This window comes from Salmo salar, chromosome 24, assembly GCF_965601325.2.
Source record: "Salmo salar chromosome 24, fSalSal1, whole genome shotgun sequence".
Classification (NCBI taxonomy): Eukaryota; Metazoa; Chordata; class Actinopteri; order Salmoniformes; family Salmonidae; genus Salmo; species Salmo salar.
The window spans coordinates 49,789,390-49,807,892 of record NC_138314.1 but is presented as its reverse complement, the minus strand read 5'-3'; the positions used below and the strand labels follow the sequence as shown (position 1 = coordinate 49,807,892).

The following is an 18,503-nucleotide window of genomic DNA, read 5'->3' as shown; positions in this document are numbered from 1 at the left end:
AGACTGAAGGAGGTGGCCTTCCCTCAAGCAGAGGTGCTGAAGAAGGCTCTTCTCAAGATATATGAGCAGGAGCATGCACAGTATCTCATCAAAAAGGTAACAAGTCTTCTGCCCACCTCTGTAGACCTTCCTGCCTGTTTTACGACTTTATGCCCGCAGTAGAGCCCTCTGCCCACCTCTGTAGACCTTCCTGCCCGTTTTACGACTTTATACCCGCAGTAGAGCCCTCTGTAGACCTTCCTGCCTGTTTTACAACTTTATACCCGCAGTAGAGCCCTCTGCCCACCTCTGTAGACCTTCCTGCCCGTTTTACGACTTTATACCCGCAGTAGAGCCCTCTGTAGACCTTCCTGCCTGTTTTACAACTTTATACCCGCAGTAGAGCCCTCTGCCCACCTCTGTAGACCTTCCTGCCCGTTTTACAACTTTATACCCGCAGTAGAGCCCTCTGCCCACCTCTGTAGACCTTCCTGCCTGTTTTACAACTTTATGCCCGCAGTAGAGCCCTCTGCCCACCTCTGTAGACCTTCCTGCCTGTTTTACAACTTTATACCCGCAGTAGAGCCCTCTGCCCACCTCTGTAGACCTTCCTGCCTGTTTTACAACTTTATACCCGCAGTAGAGCCCTCTGCCCACCTCTGTAGACCTTCCTGCCCGTTTTACAACTTTATACCCGCAGTAGAGCCCTCTGTAGACCTTCCTGCCTGTTTTACAACTTTATACCCGCAGTAGAGCCCTCTGCCCACCTCTGTAGACCTTCCTGCCCGTTTTACAACTTTATACCCGCAGTAGAGCCCTCTGTAGACCTTCCTGCCTGTTTTACAACTTTATACCCGCAGTAGAGCCCTCTGCCCACCTCTGTAGACCTTCCTGCCTGTTTTACAACTTTATACCTGCAGTAGAGCCCTCTGTAGACCTTCCTGCCTGTTTTACAACTTTATACCCGCAGTAGAGCCCTCTGCCCACCTCTGTAGACCTTCCTGCCCGTTTTACGACTTTATACCCGCAGTAGAGCCCTCTGTAGACCTTCCTGCCTGTTTTACAACTTTATACCCGCAGTAGAGCCCTCTGCCCACCTCTGTAGACCTTCCTGCCCGTTTTACGACTTTATACCCGCAGTAGAGCCCTCTGTAGACCTTCCTGCCTGTTTTACAACTTTATACCCGCAGTAGAGCCCTCTGCCCACCTCTGTAGACCTTCCTGCCCGTTTTACAACTTTATACCCGCAGTAGAGCCCTCTGCCCACCTCTGTAGACCTTCCTGCCTGTTTTACAACTTTATGCCCGCAGTAGAGCCCTCTGCCCACCTCTGTAGACCTTCCTGCCTGTTTTACAACTTTATACCCGCAGTAGAGCCCTCTGCCCACCTCTGTAGACCTTCCTGCCTGTTTTACAACTTTATACCTGCAGTAGAGCCCTCTGTAGACCTTCCTGCCCGTTTTACAACTTTATACCCGCAGTAGAGCCCTCTGCCCACCTCTGTAGACCTTCCTGCCCGTTTTACAACTTTATGCCCGCAGTAGAGCCCTCTGTAGACCTTCCTGCCTGTTTTACAACTTTATACCCGCAGTAGAGCCCTCTGCCCACCTCTGTAGACCTTCCTGCCCGTTTTACAACTTTATACCCGCAGTAGAGCCCTCTGTAGACCTTCCTGCCTGTTTTACAACTTTATACCCGCAGTAGAGCCCTCTGCCCACCTCTGTAGACCTTCCTGCCCGTTTTACAACTTTATACCCGCAGTAGAGCCCTCTGTAGACCTTCCTGCCTGTTTTACAACTTTATACCCGCAGTAGAGCCCTCTGCCCACCGGATTTGGCTCTTCTTATGCGTGTGTATGTCACTACTGTGTGTGTAGAAAGCGGAGGAGGCGACCTTGGCGCAGCAGCAGTCGAAGCAGCAGGCGCTAGAAGCAGAGAGGGAGCGTGTGGTGGAGCTACAGCGGCGCCAACGGGAACAAGAGCAGTTCAGCGCCTTCGAGGAGATGATCAGGTATGGAGTAACATCACTGCCAACAGAAACTTCATCTGAATTTAATCGTTTTTCATTTGCATTTTAAGAAATGTAATTTGAATTTAATGTTTTTGTAATTTGTATTGGACAAATGAGTGAATCATTGAATTCATAAATTGAACTTATAGGCTATTTCATGATTTGAAACTGGATTGAATGAATATAGCTTTTTTTTTCCCCCAGTGCAGTCAAGAATGAGATTTTCCTGTATTATATATACTTCCGCACTATGATGTTGGAATAGTACTGTGAAAATTATTATAATGCCCTTTTTAGTGTCAGCGCTGTTTGAAAAGATCACCAGGAATCTTCAGCCAGAGCAAAAGTCTTGCTTGAGAAAATTACTAAGTAGTTATTTGTTTTATTGTTGTTTTAATTGGTAAAAAAATCCCAGTAAGGTACTTAACTGTTACCCAGAAATGATTCATCAAAAACATCAAACATTAAAAAAAAAAAAAAAGATAATTGGATCTTTTTTTAATATTTAAAATATTGATGAATTTTGACACTAATGTGACTCCGTAATCAGACGGCAGGAGCTGGAGAAGGAGAGGCAGCGAATCCTTCAGGAGTTTCATGCTCCTGGGACCCCTCCTCCCGATGCGCCCCTCCTCCCAGGGGTCCAGGGGCCCCCTCTACCTCTGGCCGTGTCCCCAACCCCACCTCAGAGCCCGGGGGACAGCGCCAGCCAGGTCAGACCGCCTGGCGGCAGCACCGCCGGGCCCGCTGCACTCCCCACCTTCGACCGGACGCTCAAACCCGTGAGCCCTAGTGGGAACAGCAGTGAGTACACACGCGCACGCACGCACACACACACACACACACACACACACACACACACACACACACACACACACACACACACACACACACACACACACACACACACACAGAGTGGACAAAACATTAGGAACGCCTGCTTTTTCCATGACTTTTTTTTTACATTTTAGTCATTTAGCAGACGCTCTTATCCAGAGCGACTTACAGTAGTGATTTCATACAATTTCATAAAACATTTTCTGTGCTGGCCCCCCGTGGGAATCGAACCCACCACCCTGGCGTTGCAAACACCATGCTCTACCAACTGAGCTACAGGAAAGGCATAGACATAGACTGACCAGGTGAATCCAGGTATAAATCTATGATCACTTATTGAGGAGAGAGGTTAAAGAAGGATTTTTAAGTCTTGAGACAATTGAGACACGGATTGTGTATGTGTGACCATTGATGGTGAACAGGCAAGACAAAATATTTATATGCCATTGAACGGGGCTATGGTAGTAGGTACCAGGCGTACTGGTTTGAGTGTGTGAAGAACTGCAAAGCTGCTGGGTTTTTCACGCTCAACAGTTTCCCATGTGAATCAAGAATGGTCCACCACCACCCACAGGACATCCAGCCAACTGGACACAACTGTGGGGAAGCATTGGAGTCAACATGGGACCAGCATCCCTGTGGAAACGCTTTAGACACCTTGTAGAGTCCATTACCCCGACGAATTGAGGCTGTTCTGAGGACAAAAAGGGGATACAACTCAATATTAGGAAGTTGTTCCTAATGTTTTGTCCACTCAGTGTTTATGGAACGATTCAAAAGGCTAATAAACTTCTTCTACTCTGATCTACTTTTCTCCGGATGGTTTCATCTGTCTCCACAACATGAAATACAACACAAGATTCACATTTCAATGACAGAGGATAACACATGAATTTAAAAGACTTATTTCTGAAATGGTCCCCGAAAACCTGATGGTTCATGATTGTGGGGGGGGGGGTTGGGTTATTGTCCCTTCCTCTGTCCAGACACCATGGATGGCACCATGGATGGCATCCGTCAGTTGGCAGTGCCCTTGGAGCTCTGCAGCAGTTTCCTCAGACTCGCTGATTCCAACACCAGCCGAGCTGTAGAGACCTGTGGTATCCTCTGTGGCAAACTGGTGAGACCTAACTTTCATACAGCAACAGCCGTACTAGAATCATAGTTCTTTCCACAGCAGAATGTATTGATGTGGCTGCATAAAGGGGCTGTTAAGGTGACCGTGTTATCAGTCATGACGGCAGACAAATTGTCTCTCTGATTCTCTTGTCTTTGATTCTCTGTCTGATTCTGTCTCTGTGTGTCTGTCTGTCTCTGTGTGTCTGTCTGTCTCTGTGTGTCTGTCTGTCTCTGTGTGTCTGTCTGTCTCTGTGTGTGTGTCTGTCTGTCTCTGTGTGTGTGTCTGTCTGTCTCTGTGTGTGTGTCTGTCTGTCTCTGTGTGTGTGTCTGTCTGTCTCTGTGTGTGTGTCTGTCTGTCTCTGTGTGTGTGTCTGTCTGTCTCTCTGTGTGTGTGTCTGTCTGTCTCTCTGTGTGTGTGTCTGTCTGTCTCTCTGTGTGTGTGTCTGTCTGTCTCTCTGTGTGTGTGTCTGTCTGTCTCTCTGTGTGTGTGTCTGTCTGTCTCTGTGTGTGTGTCTGTCTGTCTCTGTGTGTGTGTCTGTGTCTGTCTCTGTGTGTCTGTCTGTGTCTGTCTCTGTGCGTCTGTCTCTCTGTGCGTCTGTCTCTCTGTGCGTCTGTTTTCCAGCTGAGGAATGCCTTCACAGTGACCCATGTGATCGTGCCGAAGCAGAACGGAGGGCCAGACTACTGCGACACGGAGAACGAAGAAGAGCTGTTCCTCATCCAGGACCAGTATGACCTCATCACTCTGGGCTGGATACATGTGAGTTACACCAGAGCCCATATTCATACAACCTCTAGGAGATCTGATCTAGGACCAGTTTGTAACATTTTCCTCAGCAAATTAAGCATGCTTTATTTTTTTGGGGTTTGCTTGTCATGATACTTTTCCACAAAAAGTATGTGGACACCCTTTCAAATTCGTGGATTCGGCTATTTCAGCCACACCCGTTGCTGACAGGTGTATAAAATGGAGCACACAGCCATGCAATCTCCATAGACAAACATTGGCCGTAGAATGGCCTTTTCTGAAGAGCTCAGTGACTTTCAACGTGGCACCGTCATAGGATGCCACCTTTCCAACAAGTCAGTTGGTTAAGTTTCTAACCTGCTGGAGACGCCCCTGTCAAGTGTACGAGCTGTTATTGTGAAGTGGTCGTCTGTCCCCGATTGCAACGCTCACTACCGAGTTCCAAACTGCCTCTGGAAGCAACGTCAATGGGTTTCCATGGCCGAGCAGCTGCACACAAGCCTAAGATCACCATGCGCAATGCCAAGCGTTGGCTTGGAGTGGTGTAAAGCTCGCCCCCATTGGACTCTGGAGAAGAGGAAACACGTTCTCTGGAGTGATGAATCACGCTTCAACATCTGGCAGTCCAGACGGATGAATCTGGGTTTGGCGGATGCCAGGAGAACACTACCTGCCCCAATACATAGTGCCAACTGTAAAGTTTGGTGGAGGAGGAATTATGGTTTGGGGCTGTTTTTCATGGTTCTGACTTGGCCCTTTTTAGTTCCAGTGAATGGAAATCTTAATGCTACAGAATACAATTACATTCTAGACTATTCTGTTCTTCCAACTTTCTAGCAACAGTTTGGGGAAGGCCCTTTCCTTGTTTCAGCATGACAATGTCCTCGTGGACAAAGCGAGGTCCATACAGAAATTGTTTGTTGAGATTGGTGTGGAAGAACATGACTGGCCTGCAAGTAGCCCTGACCTCAACCCAATCGAACACCTTTGGGATGAATTGGAACGCCGACTGCGAGCCAGGACTAATCGCCCAACATCCGTGCCCGACCTCACTAACGCTCTTGTGGCTGAATGGAGGCAAGTCCCAGCAGCAATGTTCCAACATCTAGTGGAAAGCCTTCCCAGAAGAGTGGAGGCTGTTATAGCAGCAAAGGGGGGGACAAACTCCATATTAATGACTTCCCTGAAGGGTGGAGGCTGTTAGCTTCATTAAATAGTACCCGCAAAGGTCCCCCTTTGCTTCCAGAGCAGCAAAGGGGGGGACCAACTCCATGATTTTGGAATGAGATGTTCGATGAGCAGCTGTTTGGTCATGTAGTGTAATACGTCTACTGAGATACTGGTATAGTGATAACCCTAATCAAATCCAATTCCAAATCAAATTGGTTGCAGATGTTGTTGAGGGGGTAGCGAAATGCTTGTGTTGCTAGCTCCAACAGTGCAGTAATAACAAGTAGTATCTAACAATACACACAAAAGTACAAGAGTAGAATTAAGAAATATATCAATATTAGGATGAGCAAGGCCGGGGTGACGTTGACTAAAATACAGTAGTATAGAATACAGTATATACACATGAGAGGAGTAAAGCATGTAAACATTATTAAAGCGGCCAGTGATTCCATGTCTACATATATGGGGCAGCAGCCTCTAAGGTGCAGGGTTGAGTAACCAGGTGGTCTCAAACATACAACTATTTTACACCATTTTAAAGATGAACTTCTCGTTAATCCAACCACATTGTCCGATTTCAAAAAGGCTTTACGGCGAAAGCATAGCATTAGATTATGTTAGGGCAGCACCTAGACAAGAAAAACCACACAGCCATTTTCCAAGCAAGGAGAGGTGTCACAAAAACCAGAAATACAGCTAAAATTAATCACTAACCTTTGATCTTCATCAGATGGCACTCATAGGATTTCATGTTACACAATACATGTATGTTTTGCTCGATAAAGTTCATATTTATATCCAAAAACCCCATTTTACATTGGCGTATAATGTTAAGAAATGTTTTGCCTCCCGAAACTTCCGGTGAATGAGCACATCAATTTACAGAAATACTCATCATAAACGTTGATAAAATATTACTGTTATTCAAAGAATTATAGATACACTTCTCCTTAATGCAACCGCTGTGTCAGATTTCAAAAAAGCTTTACAGCGAAAGCACATTTTGCAATAATCTGAGTACAGCGTTCAGAGTTGGAAACCAAACCCGCCATTTTGTGGAGTCAACAAAACTCAGAAATAATATTATAAATGTTCACTTACCTTTGATGATCTTCGTCGGAATGCACTTCCAGGAATTCCAGTTCCCCAATAAATGTTAATTTGTTTCGATAAAGTCCATATATATGTCCAAATACCTCCTTTTTGTCCGGTCGAGAACTCCAAATGCGCTGTGCTCGCGCATTAAAGTGAAAATAGTTCCATTACAGTTCGTAGAAACATGTCAAACGATGTATAGAATCAATCTTTAGGATGTTTTTATCATAAATTTAGTTTACTCCGGGCATGCCTTTCATCCGGACGTCAAAATACTGCCCCCTACCCAAGAGAAGTTTTTATTTATTTTATTTTATTTCACCTTTATTTAACCAGGTAGGCAAGTTGAGAACAAGTTCTCATTTACAATTGCGACCTGGCCAAGATAAAGCAAAGCAGTTCGACAACATACAAAAACACAGAGTTACACATGGAGTAAAACAACATACAATCAATGATACAGTAGAAAAATAAGACTATATACAATGTGAGCAAATGATGTGAGATAAGGGAGGTAAAGGCAAAAAAATGCCATGGTGGCAAAATAAATAAAGTATAGCAAGAAAAACACTGGAATGGTAGATTTGTAGTTTGAAGAAAGTTCAGAGATAAAATATAAATAATATGGTGCAAAGGAGCAAAATAAATAAAATAAATAAATACAGTAGGGGAAGAGGTAGTAGTTTGGGCTAAATTATAGATGGGCTATGTACAGATGCAGTGATCTGTGAGCTGCTCTGACAGCTGGTGCTTAAAGCTAGTGAGGGAGATAAGTGTTTCCAGTTTCAGAGATTTTTGTAGTTCGTTCCAGTCATTGGCAGCAGAGAACTGGAAGGAGAGACGACCAAAGGAGGAGTTGGCTTTAGGGGTGACCAGAGAGATATACCTGCTGGAGCGCGTGCTACAGGTGGGTGCTGCTATGGTGACCAGTGAGCTGAGATAAGGCGGGGCTTTACCTAGCAGGGTCTTGTAGATGACCTGGAGCCAATGTGTTTGGCGACGATTATGAAGCGAAGGCCAGCCAACGAGAGCGTACAGGTCGCAGTGGTGGGTAGTATATGGGGCTTTGGTGACAAAACGGATGGCAAGTTAATGATGAGCTTGGAGGGTACTAGGGTATAGAAGGCTGAGCTGTAGTCAATAAACAACATTCTTACATACAGCTGAAGTCGGAAGTTTCCATACACCTTAGTCAAATACATTTAAAATCAGTTTTTCACAATTCCTGACATTTAATCCTAGTAAAAATTCCCTGTCTTAGGTTAATTAGGATCACCACTTTATTTTAAGAATGTGAAATGTCAGAATAATAGTAGAGAGAATGATTTATTTCAGCTTTTATTTCTTTCATCACATTCCCAGTGGGTCAGAAGTTTACATGCACTCAATTAGTATTTGTTAGCATTGACTTTTAAATTGTTTAACTTGGGTCAAACGTTTCAGGTAGCCTTCCACAAGCTTCCCACAATAAGTTGGGTGAATTTTGGCCCATTCCTCCTGACAGAGCTGGTGTTACTGAGTCATGTTTGTAGACCTCCTTGCTGGCACACGCTTCTTAGTTCTGCCCACAAATTTTCTATGGGATTGAGGTCAGGGCTTTGTGATGGCCACTCCAATACCTTGACATTGTTGTCCTTAAGCCATTTTGCCACAACTTTGGAAGTATGCTTGGGGTCATTGTCCACTTGGAAGACCCATTTGCGACCAAGCTTTAACTTCCTGACTGATGTCTTGAGATGTTGCTTCAATACATCCACATAATTCTCCTGACTCATGATGCCATCTATTTTGTGAAGTGCACCAGTCCCTCCTGCAGCAGAGCACCCCCACAACATGATGCTGCCACCCCCGTGCTTCACGGTTGGGATGGTGTTCTTCGGCTTGCAAGCCTCCCCCTTTTTCCTCCAAACATAATGATGGTCATTATGGCCAAACAGTTCTATTTTTGTTTCATCAGACCAGAGGACATTTCTCCAAAAAGTATGATCTTTGTCCCCATGTGCAGCTGCAAACCGTAGTCTGGCTTTTTTATGGCGGTTTTGGAGCAGTGGCTTCTTCCTTGCTGAGCGGCATTTCAGATTATGTCAATATAGGACTCGTTTTACTGTGGATATAGATACTTTGTACCTGTTTCCTCTAGTATCTTCACAAGGTCCTTTGCTGTTGTTCTGGGATTGATTTACACTTTTCGCACCAAAGTACCTTCATCTCTAGGAGACAGAACGCGTCTCCTTCCTGAGCGGTATGACGGCTGCGTGTTCCCATGGTGTTTATACTTGCGTACTATTGTTTGTACAGATGAACGTGGTACCTTCAGGCGTTTGGAAATTGCTCCCAAGGATGAACCAGACTTGTGGAGGTCTACAATTTTTTTTATTGAGGTCTTGGCTGATTTCTTTTGATTTTCCCATGATGTCAAGCAAAGAGGCACTGAGTTTGAAGGTAGCTCTTGAAATACATCCACAGGTACACCTCCAACTGACTCAAATGATGTCAATTAGCCTATCAGAAGCTTCTAAAGTCATGACATCATTTTCTGGAATTTTCCAAGCTGTTTAAAGGCACAGTCAACTTAGTGTATGTAAACTTCTGACCCACTGGAATTGTGATACAGTGAAATAATGTCTGTAACAATTGTTGGAAAAATTACTTGTGTCATGCACCAAGTAGATGTCCTAACCGACTTGCCAAAACTATAGTTTGTTAACAAGAAATTTGAGGAGTGATTCTAAAATTAGTTTTAATGACTCCAACCTAAGTGTATGTAAACTTCCGACTTCAACTGTAGGTATTTCTCTTGTTCAGATGGGGCAGTGTGAGATGGCGATGGCATCATCCATGGATCTATTGGGGCGGTAAGCAAATTGAAGTGGGTCTAGGGTGTCAGGTAAGGTAGAGGTGATGTGATCCTTGACTAGTCTCTCAAAGCACTTCTTGATGACAAGTGAGTGCTACGGGGCGATAGTCATTTAGTTCAGTTGGCTTCGCCTTCTTCAGGAACAATGAAGTAAGTGGGGACAGCACACTGGGATAGGGAGAGATTTAATATGTCAGCTGGTCTGAGCATGTTCTGAGGACACAGCTAGAGATGCCGTCTGGGCCGGAAGCCTTGCAGGGATGCTGGCCTTCTAGGCAGAGTTGCAAAGAAAAAGCCATATCTCAGACTGACCAATAAAAAGAAAAGATTAAGATGGGCAAAAGAACACAGACACTGGACAGAGGAACTCTGCCTAGAAGGGCAGCATCCCGGAGTCGCCTCTTCACTGTTGACGTTGAGACTGGTGTTTTGCGGGTACTATTTAATGAAGCTGCTAGTTGAGGACTTGTGAGGCGTCTGTTTCTCAAACTAGACACTCTAATGTACTTGTCCTCTTGCTCAGTTGAGCACCGGGGCCTCCATCTCCTCTTTCTATTCTGGTTAGAGCCAGTTTGTGCTCTTCAGTTTCTTGGCAATTTCTCGCATGGAATAGCCATCATTTCTCAGAAGAGGAATAGACTGACAAGTTTCAGAAGAAAGGTCTTTGTTTCAGGCAATTTTGAGCCTGTAATCGAACCCACAAATGCTGATGCTCCAGATACTCAACTAGTATAAAGAAGGCCAGTTTTATTGCTTCTTTAACCAGGACAACAGTTTTCAGCTGTGCTAACATAATTGCAAAAGGGTTTTCTAATGATCAATTAGCCTTTTAAAATGATAAACTTGGATTAGCTAACACAACGTGCCATTGGAACACAGGAGTGATGGTTGCTGTTAATGGACCTTTGTAGATATTCCATAAAAAAATCTGATGTTTCCAGCTACAATAGTCATTTACAACATTAACAATGTCTACTTATAATGTCTATTTGTGATCAATTTTATATTATTTTAATATGCTTATTTTTAAAAAACAACGACATTTCTAAGTGACCCCAAACTTTTGAACAGTAGTCTATCTCTTACATCAATAACAGTCAATTATTAATTATTACCTCCAATTCTTGGATATCTGCACAAACCCTAACCTAAGTGATGAATCAGCGATACACAAATTGGCTTAATTATTTATTTACTAACTAACTAAATCATCACTCAGAGTACGTAAACACACACAGCATAGGTTATTTATTACATACATAATTCAATGAAAACAGGTCCCTAGTGGACTAACAAAAGCATGACCGTTTGGTTACACAATGGAAAGGGAGGAGTAGGTAAGGAGAGGGAGAGACAATCAATTTATATTTTTTGAAAACTACTCTCACCGTAACAAGAATACTTGGCACCCTAAAAACCACTCACTCGGACTTGAAATGCAATATCTATCTACGCCTAGATGTCTTTCTCTGTCGTCTCTGTTGAAACCACTCGATCCGTCTTTTGTAAGTGGTTCGATGTAAGACTCTGGTTGTCCACCAGAGGTCACAATGTCCTTCTTAGCTGTAGGCTTCTTCTGTCTTGAAGTGCTTGTTAGAATAGATACCTCAGATGTACCACGCCGTGGTGAGAGGGATTTGTTCTTCCCTCTCGTCTTTGGTCAAATGTCCTAGACTACTTTATATATGCACAGCTGCAGACTGTGAATGTTTGGTCTTTACCTTCTTCACTCCTTGAGAGTTTCAGAGGGTCTTATCATTTTCAGCCGTGTAGCCACCTCTCCACGCTGTCTGGTCTGATGGTTTTAACCATTTCAACGTGTGGGCCAAGGCGTTAGGTTCTCTGGTCCAATGTACATTTCGTTAGCGAGTTATTTTAAGCACTCTGGCCTTGGAGGGCATTCCATCATGTTGACACAAACTCTGAGCTCACGTGGGCGTGGCTACTGACTGGGCACAAGTTTACATGAAACACAATTCTCATTTAGAAGGTTAACATCACATTGCTGTCTTCACAACAGTATTCTGATATTTAATCATATAATTTTAAATTTTTACATTTAGTGTGCTGTTTCCTTTTTCGTTCATCTTATTCAACTGTTACCATGCACCTGCAAAAAAGGATTGCTCAGATGTGCGAGTGCCTTTTTTTAAAAATGTTGAATTACATTTAGATGTTAACCTGATATATATACATTGTGAAAGCTCTAATAATTTTTTATGACATGACAAATTAGACATCATGAAATATATTGTCCCATTGTTTGATGTTGAAGTTTTTGGCGGCACGAGTCTCTCGGTAACAAAGGGATTTTTACCTTCCCAATACTGCAGGGCAAGACAGAGAACGTTTACGACTGGCTGTTAAGCTATGAAACCAGCCCGTCTCCCCCTCTCCTCTCTGGGGGGGGGGGGGTCTGGCTATCAGCCATGAAACCAGCCCGTCTCCCCCTCTCCTCTCTTGGGGGGGGGGGGGGGGGTCTGGCTATCAGCCATGTGCTGAGCTGACACCTTCAAGCCTCACCAAGGAGAGAGCGAGAGTCATGACACATGTTTATCGGCGCTATCTCTCCACCAGAGATAATACATTTACTGAGATACTGAACCCGTGCTTCTCCTCAGTGAGAAAATTGTCCACCTTCTAGGCCTGTCTTCCAGCCCAGTGTTGATCTCCACACACCTTGTTCCTACTATATAATTATATATAATTATACACTCAACAGAAAAAATATAAATGTAACATGTAACAATTTCAGATTTTACTGAGTTACAGTTCATACAAGGATATAAGTCAATGTAAATAAATTCATTAGGCCCTAATCTATTGCTGTCACATGACTGGGAATACAGATATGCATCTGTTGGTCACAGATACCTTTGTCGATCCAGAGCATCCCAAACATGCTCAATAGGTGACATGTCTGGTGAGTATGCAGGCCATGGAAGAACTGGGACATTTTCAGTGTCCAGGAATTGTGTACAGATCCTTTCAACATGGGCAGTGCATTATCATGCTGAAACATGAGGTGATGGTGGCGGATGAATGGCACGACAATGGGCCTCAGGATCTCGTCACGGTATCTCTGTGCATTCAAGTAGCCATTTGGTAAAATGCAATTGTGTTCATTGTCCGTAGCTTATGCCTGCCCCATACTATAACCCCACCACCACCAATTCTCAAAAATGACGTTGGAGGCGGCTTATGGTAGAGAAATGAATGTTCAGTTTTCTGGCAACAACTCTGGTGGACATTCCTGCAGTCAGCATGCCAATTGCACACTCCCTCAACTTGAGACATCTGTGGCATTGTGTTGTGTGACAAAACTGCACATTTTAGAGTGGCCTTTTATTGTCCCCCCAGCAGAAGGTGCACCTGTGTAATGATCATGCTGTTTAATCAGATTCTTGATATGTCACACCTGCCAGGTGGATGGATTATCTTGGCGAAGGAGAAATGTGCAATAACAAGGATGTCAAAAAAAACATTTGAGAGAAATAAGCTTTTTATGCGAATGGAACATTTCTGCGATCATTTATTTCAGTTCATGGGACCAACACTTTACATTTTGCGTTTTATATTTTTGTTCAATATATATATATGTTTGTATTGTTTCAGACCCACCCCACCCAGACAGCCTTCCTGTCCAGTGTCGATCTCCACACTCACTGTTCCTACCAGCTCATGATGCCGGAAGCTATCGCTATTGTCTGCTCACCCAGGTTCAACGAGTGAGTATAGAAACACTGCCTTTATTATGTCATGTGTTATAACGAGTGAGTATAGAAACACTGCCTTTATCATGTCATGTGTTATAACGAGTGAGTGTAGACACGCCGCCTTTGTCGTGTCATGTGTTATAACGAGTGAGTGTAGACACACCGCCTTTGTCATGTCATGTGTTATAACGAGTGAGTGTAGACACGCCGCCTTTATCATGTGTTATAACGAGTGAGTGTAGACACGCCGCCTTTGTCATGTCATGTGTTATAACGAGTGAGTATAGACACGCTGCCTTTATGTCATGTGTTATAACGAGTGAGTGTAGACACGCCGCCTATGTCATGTGTTATAACGAGTGAGTAGACACGCCGCCTATGTCATGTGTTATAACGAGTGAGTGTAGACACGCCGCCTATGTCATGTGTTATAACGAGTGAGTGTAGACACGCCGCCTATGTCATGTGTTATAACGAGTGAGTGTAGACACGCCGCCTTTATCATGTCATGTGTTATAACGAGTGAGTGTAGACACGCCGCCTTTATCATGTCATGTGTTATAACGAGTGAGTGTAAACACGCTGCCTTTATGTCATGTTATAACGAGTGTGTAGACACGCCGCCTTTATGTCATGTTATAACGAGTGTGTAGACACGCCGCCTTTGTCATGTCATGTGTTATAACGAGTGAGTGTAGACACGCCGCCTTTGTCATGTTTTATAACGAGTGAGTGTAGACACGCCGCCTTTGTCATGTGTTATAACGAGTGTGTAGACACGCCGCCTTTATGTCATGTGTTATAACGAGTGAGTGTAGACACGCCGCCTTTATCATGTCATGTGTTATAACGAGTGAGTGTAGACACGCCGCCTTTATGTCATGTCATGTGTTGTATGTCGTTTTAAAGCCACAGTCTGTAATTCACAGTTCAGCCCAATAATGTGTATGTTGTTATTATAGGACGGGCTACTTCAGGATAACTGATCGTGGGATGGATGAGATCTCGACGTGTAAACAGAAAGGTTTCCACCCTCACAGCAAAGACCCTCCTCTCTTCACTGTGAGTACAGCTCTTTTCCCTTTGTAGTGCACTACCTTCTGAAGCTGCCTGAACACTATGTAGGGAGTAGTGTGTTCTGTTCATAAACATATCAACACGTCCTCCTCGTCCTCTGTGTTGACCTCCAGGGAGCAGGACACATCACAGTCACCGACGACAGAGTCACCATGTTGGACCTGCGGTGATCACCTCTGGACTGGGGATCTACACACCAAACGCTGGCTGGCTGGCTGGCTGGCTGGCTGGTTGGCTGGCTGGCTGGCTGGCTGGCTGGCTGGCTGGCTGGTTGTCTGGCTCGCTGGCTGGCTGGCTGGCTCGCTGGCTGGCTGGCTGGCTGGCTGGCTGGCTGGCTGTATTTGTTTATTAGGATCCCCATTTGGCTTTTTAAGAAGCAGCAACTACTCTTCCTGGGGTCCATTTTAAAAATCACTAAACATGATAAGTAACAAAACACTGATACACTTTGACTGACTGACTGGCTGACTGGCCGACCTGCCCGGCCGGCTGACATCTGGCTGAATTTTGGGTTGCAAAATTCTGGTAATTTCCCTTTTTTTAAATTATTTTAAAATTACCAGGTTCCATTAATCGTGGTTGGAGTTTTTTCCGGATTTCCTGCTTCTTGATTCCAGTAATATTCCAACCAGGATTTCTGGATAATCCAGGAATTTGGGGAAAAGTTCCTGTTAAAAGACAGAGACATCTTACTTCTAAACCCCTTGTTGTGCCCATCAGTACAGACGGTGGTTCATGAAGGGACCTCCTGCTCTCACTGCCCTCCTTTGAACTAAAGCAGACCGCTTGTCATAGGGGGGAGGACACCTCTCCTGTGTACGCTCCTACTTTTCTTTTTTTTCCCCCAGAGGTGACTATCACTCCGTAAACTGCTGCCAATAGTCCGTTTATGTCGTCATATCCTTTTTGATGGGTTTTCTGCTTTTTTTTTTTGTTGCTCAGAGCTTACCTGTCTCGCTGACTGGCTGACTGTCTCGCTGACTGGCTGGCTGGCTGACTGACTGACTGGCTGGCTGACTGTCTCGCTGACTGGCTGACTGACTGACTGACTGGCTGGCTGTCTCGCTGACTGGCTGGCTGGCTGACTGACTGACTGACTGGCTGGCTGACTGTCTCGCTGACTGGCTGGCTGTCTCGCTGACTGGCTGGCTGTCTCGCTGACTGGCTGGCTGTCTCGCTGCTTGCCGGACTCTCGCTGACTGGCTGACTGTCTCGCTGGCTGTCTGGCTGTCTCGCTGGCTGGCTGACTGGCTGACTGTCTCGCTGGCTCTCTGACTGGCTGACTGTCTCGCTGGCTCTCTGACTGGCTGACTGTCTCGCTGGCTCTCTGACTGGCTGGCTGTCTCGCTGGCTCTCTGACTGGCTGGCTGTCTCGCTGGCTCTCTGACTGGCTGACTGTCTCGCTGACTGGCTGACTGTCTCGCTGGCTGACTGTCTCGCTGGCTCTCTGTAGCACAGGAGGCTGCTGAGGGGAGGAGCTGAATACATGGATCAAACACATGGTGTCCGTTTCATTCATTTATCATGAGCTGTCCTCCCCTCACCAGCCTCCCGGGGGTGCATATGCTCTGACTGTCAGACCTGACAGTCTAACCTAAGGAAAGTGCCAAGGAGAATTGACTGGAGACGACAACGACGCCGTACATCTCTTGATTTCTCCCAGTTTGTGGTCGTCAAAATGAGATGGCTGCACTGTCATGGACAACAGATAGAAATACAACGAGAGGCATGCCCTTTTCTTTTCTCTCAGTACCATCTATTTTATCTGGATCTAGCACGAGGATGAGGGGGAAGTGCTGATCTTGAATTCCCCACGAATAATAGTTAATGTTATGTTTTTTTGGGAAGGCTGATTCCAGATCTGTAGCGAGGGGAAACTTCACCCCCCTTGGAGAGTTCGCAGCAGTTGATTTTATAATATAACAAAATATCTAGTGCTTAATAAGGGACCTGTATACTTTGTGTCTGTTTTTAGACAGCAGTTGAAGAAATGGGTGAAAGGCAGTTTGAATGTGTATAACTGTTGGGACTAATTCTGTACCATGTGATTATTAACTATTTATCTGTCTGTATGTCCATACTTCTCTGTCCTATTAAAGACTTGTCAGGTTGCTGTAGATGCTTCTCAATGTCTTCAGCTGGAATTCAATAGCCAGGCTCAGTGAGGCTCTGTTCCAGTATGACCATGTCAATGGCTGTGAAAAGCTCTTTACAATGTTTTAATAAAGGGGAACTTCCCCCCCCCTCCATCTGAATATTGCTTCTCTTGCTTTCCCAAATATATCCACTAGGGGGAGACAAATAATATAAAATGTTTTGAGGTTTGCTCTCTGTCCCTCCACCCTCTCTCTCTATCCACCCCTTCTCAATTACAATTCAATGGTCTTTATTGTCATGGGAAACATATGTTAATGTTGCCAAAGCAAGTGAAATGGATAATTAACAAAAGTGAAATGAATAATAAAAATTAACAGTAAACTTTACACTGAAGACTTCCAAAAGAATAAATAATTTTCAAATGTCATATTATGTGTATATATACAGTGTTGTAATGATGTGCAAATAGTTATTAAAGTACAACAGGGAAAATAAATAAGCATAAATATGGGTTATATTTACAATGGTGTTTGTTCTTCACTGGTTGACCTTTTCTTGTGGCAACAGGTCACACATCTTGCTGCTGTGATGTCACACTGTGGTATTTCACCCAGTAGATATGGGAGTTTATCAAAATTGGGTTTGTTTTCTAATTCTTTGTGGGTCTGTGTAATCTGAGGGAAATATTTGGCAGGAGGTTAGGAAGTGCAGCTCAGTTTCCACCTCATTTTGTGGGCAGTGTTGCACATAGCCTGTCTTCTCTTGAGAGATAGGCCGCCGTAGGCAGACCTTTCTCAATAGCAAGGCTATGCTCTCTGAGTCTGTACATAGTCAAAGCTTTCCTTAAGTTTGAGTCAGTCATAGTGGTCAGGTATTCTGCCACTGTGTCTCTCTGTTTAGGGACAAATAGCATTCTAGTTTGCTCTGTTTTCTTTGTAAATTCTTTCCAATGTGTCAAGTAATTATCTTTTTGTTTTCTCATGATTTGGTTGGGTCTAATTGTGTTTCTGTCCTGGGGCTCTGTGGGGTCTGTTTGTGTTTGTGAACAGAGCCCCAGGACCAGCTTGCTTAGGGGACTCTTCTCCAGGTTCATCTCTCTGTAGGTGATGGCTTTGTTATGGAAGGTTTGGGAATCACTTCCTTTTAGGTGGTTGTAGAATTTAACGGCTCTTTTCTGGATTTTGATAATTAGCGGGTATCGACCTAATTCTGCTCTGCATGCATTATTTGGTGTTTTACGTTGTACACAGAGGATATTTTTGCAGAATTCTGCATGCAGAGTCTCAATTTGGTGTTTATCCCATGTTGTGAATTCTTGTTTGGTGAGCGGACCCCAGACCTCACAACCATAAAGGGCAATAGGCTCTATAACTGATTCAAGTATTTTTAGCCAGATCCTAATTGGTAAGTTGAATTTTATGATCCTTTAGATGGCTTAGAAGGCCCTTCTTGCCTTGTCTCTCAGATCGTTCACAGCTTTGTGGAAGTTACCTGTGGCGCTGATGTTTAGGCTGAGGTATGTATCGTTTTCTGTGTTCTCCAGGGCAACGGTGTCTAGATGGAATTTGTATTTGTTGTCCAGGCGACTGGACATGTTTTGGAACACCATTATTTTGGACTTAATGAGATTTACTGTCAGGGCCCAGGTCTGTCAGGGCCCAGGTCTGTCAGGGCCCAGGTCTGGCAGGGCCCAGGTCTCTCAGGGCCCAGGTCTGACAGAATCTGTGCAGAAGATCTAGGTGCTGCTGTAGGCCCTCCTTGGTTGGGGACAGAAGCACCAGATAATCAGCAAACAG

General features: G+C 44.6%; 1 protein-coding gene across 3 annotated transcripts in view; it reads left to right on the top strand.

The window, feature by feature from the left end:
• Positions 1-17,217, top strand: part of LOC106586005 (STAM-binding protein-like A) — a 29,249-nt gene extending 12,032 nt beyond the window's left edge. For all 3 annotated transcript variants that reach the window (XM_082968753.1, XM_082968754.1, XM_082968755.1), the window contains exons 4-11: positions 1-96; positions 1,855-1,988; positions 2,539-2,792; positions 3,812-3,945; positions 4,567-4,704; positions 13,433-13,545; positions 14,496-14,595; positions 14,724-17,217. In XM_082968753.1, the coding sequence (XP_082824879.1) occupies positions 1-96; positions 1,855-1,988; positions 2,539-2,792; positions 3,812-3,945; positions 4,567-4,704; positions 13,433-13,545; positions 14,496-14,595; positions 14,724-14,780 (1,026 nt within the window). In that variant the 3' untranslated portion in view covers positions 14,781-17,217. The remainder of the gene's footprint in view (positions 97-1,854; positions 1,989-2,538; positions 2,793-3,811; positions 3,946-4,566; positions 4,705-13,432; positions 13,546-14,495; positions 14,596-14,723) is intronic.
• The last annotated feature ends 1,286 nt before the right edge of the window (positions 17,218-18,503 follow it).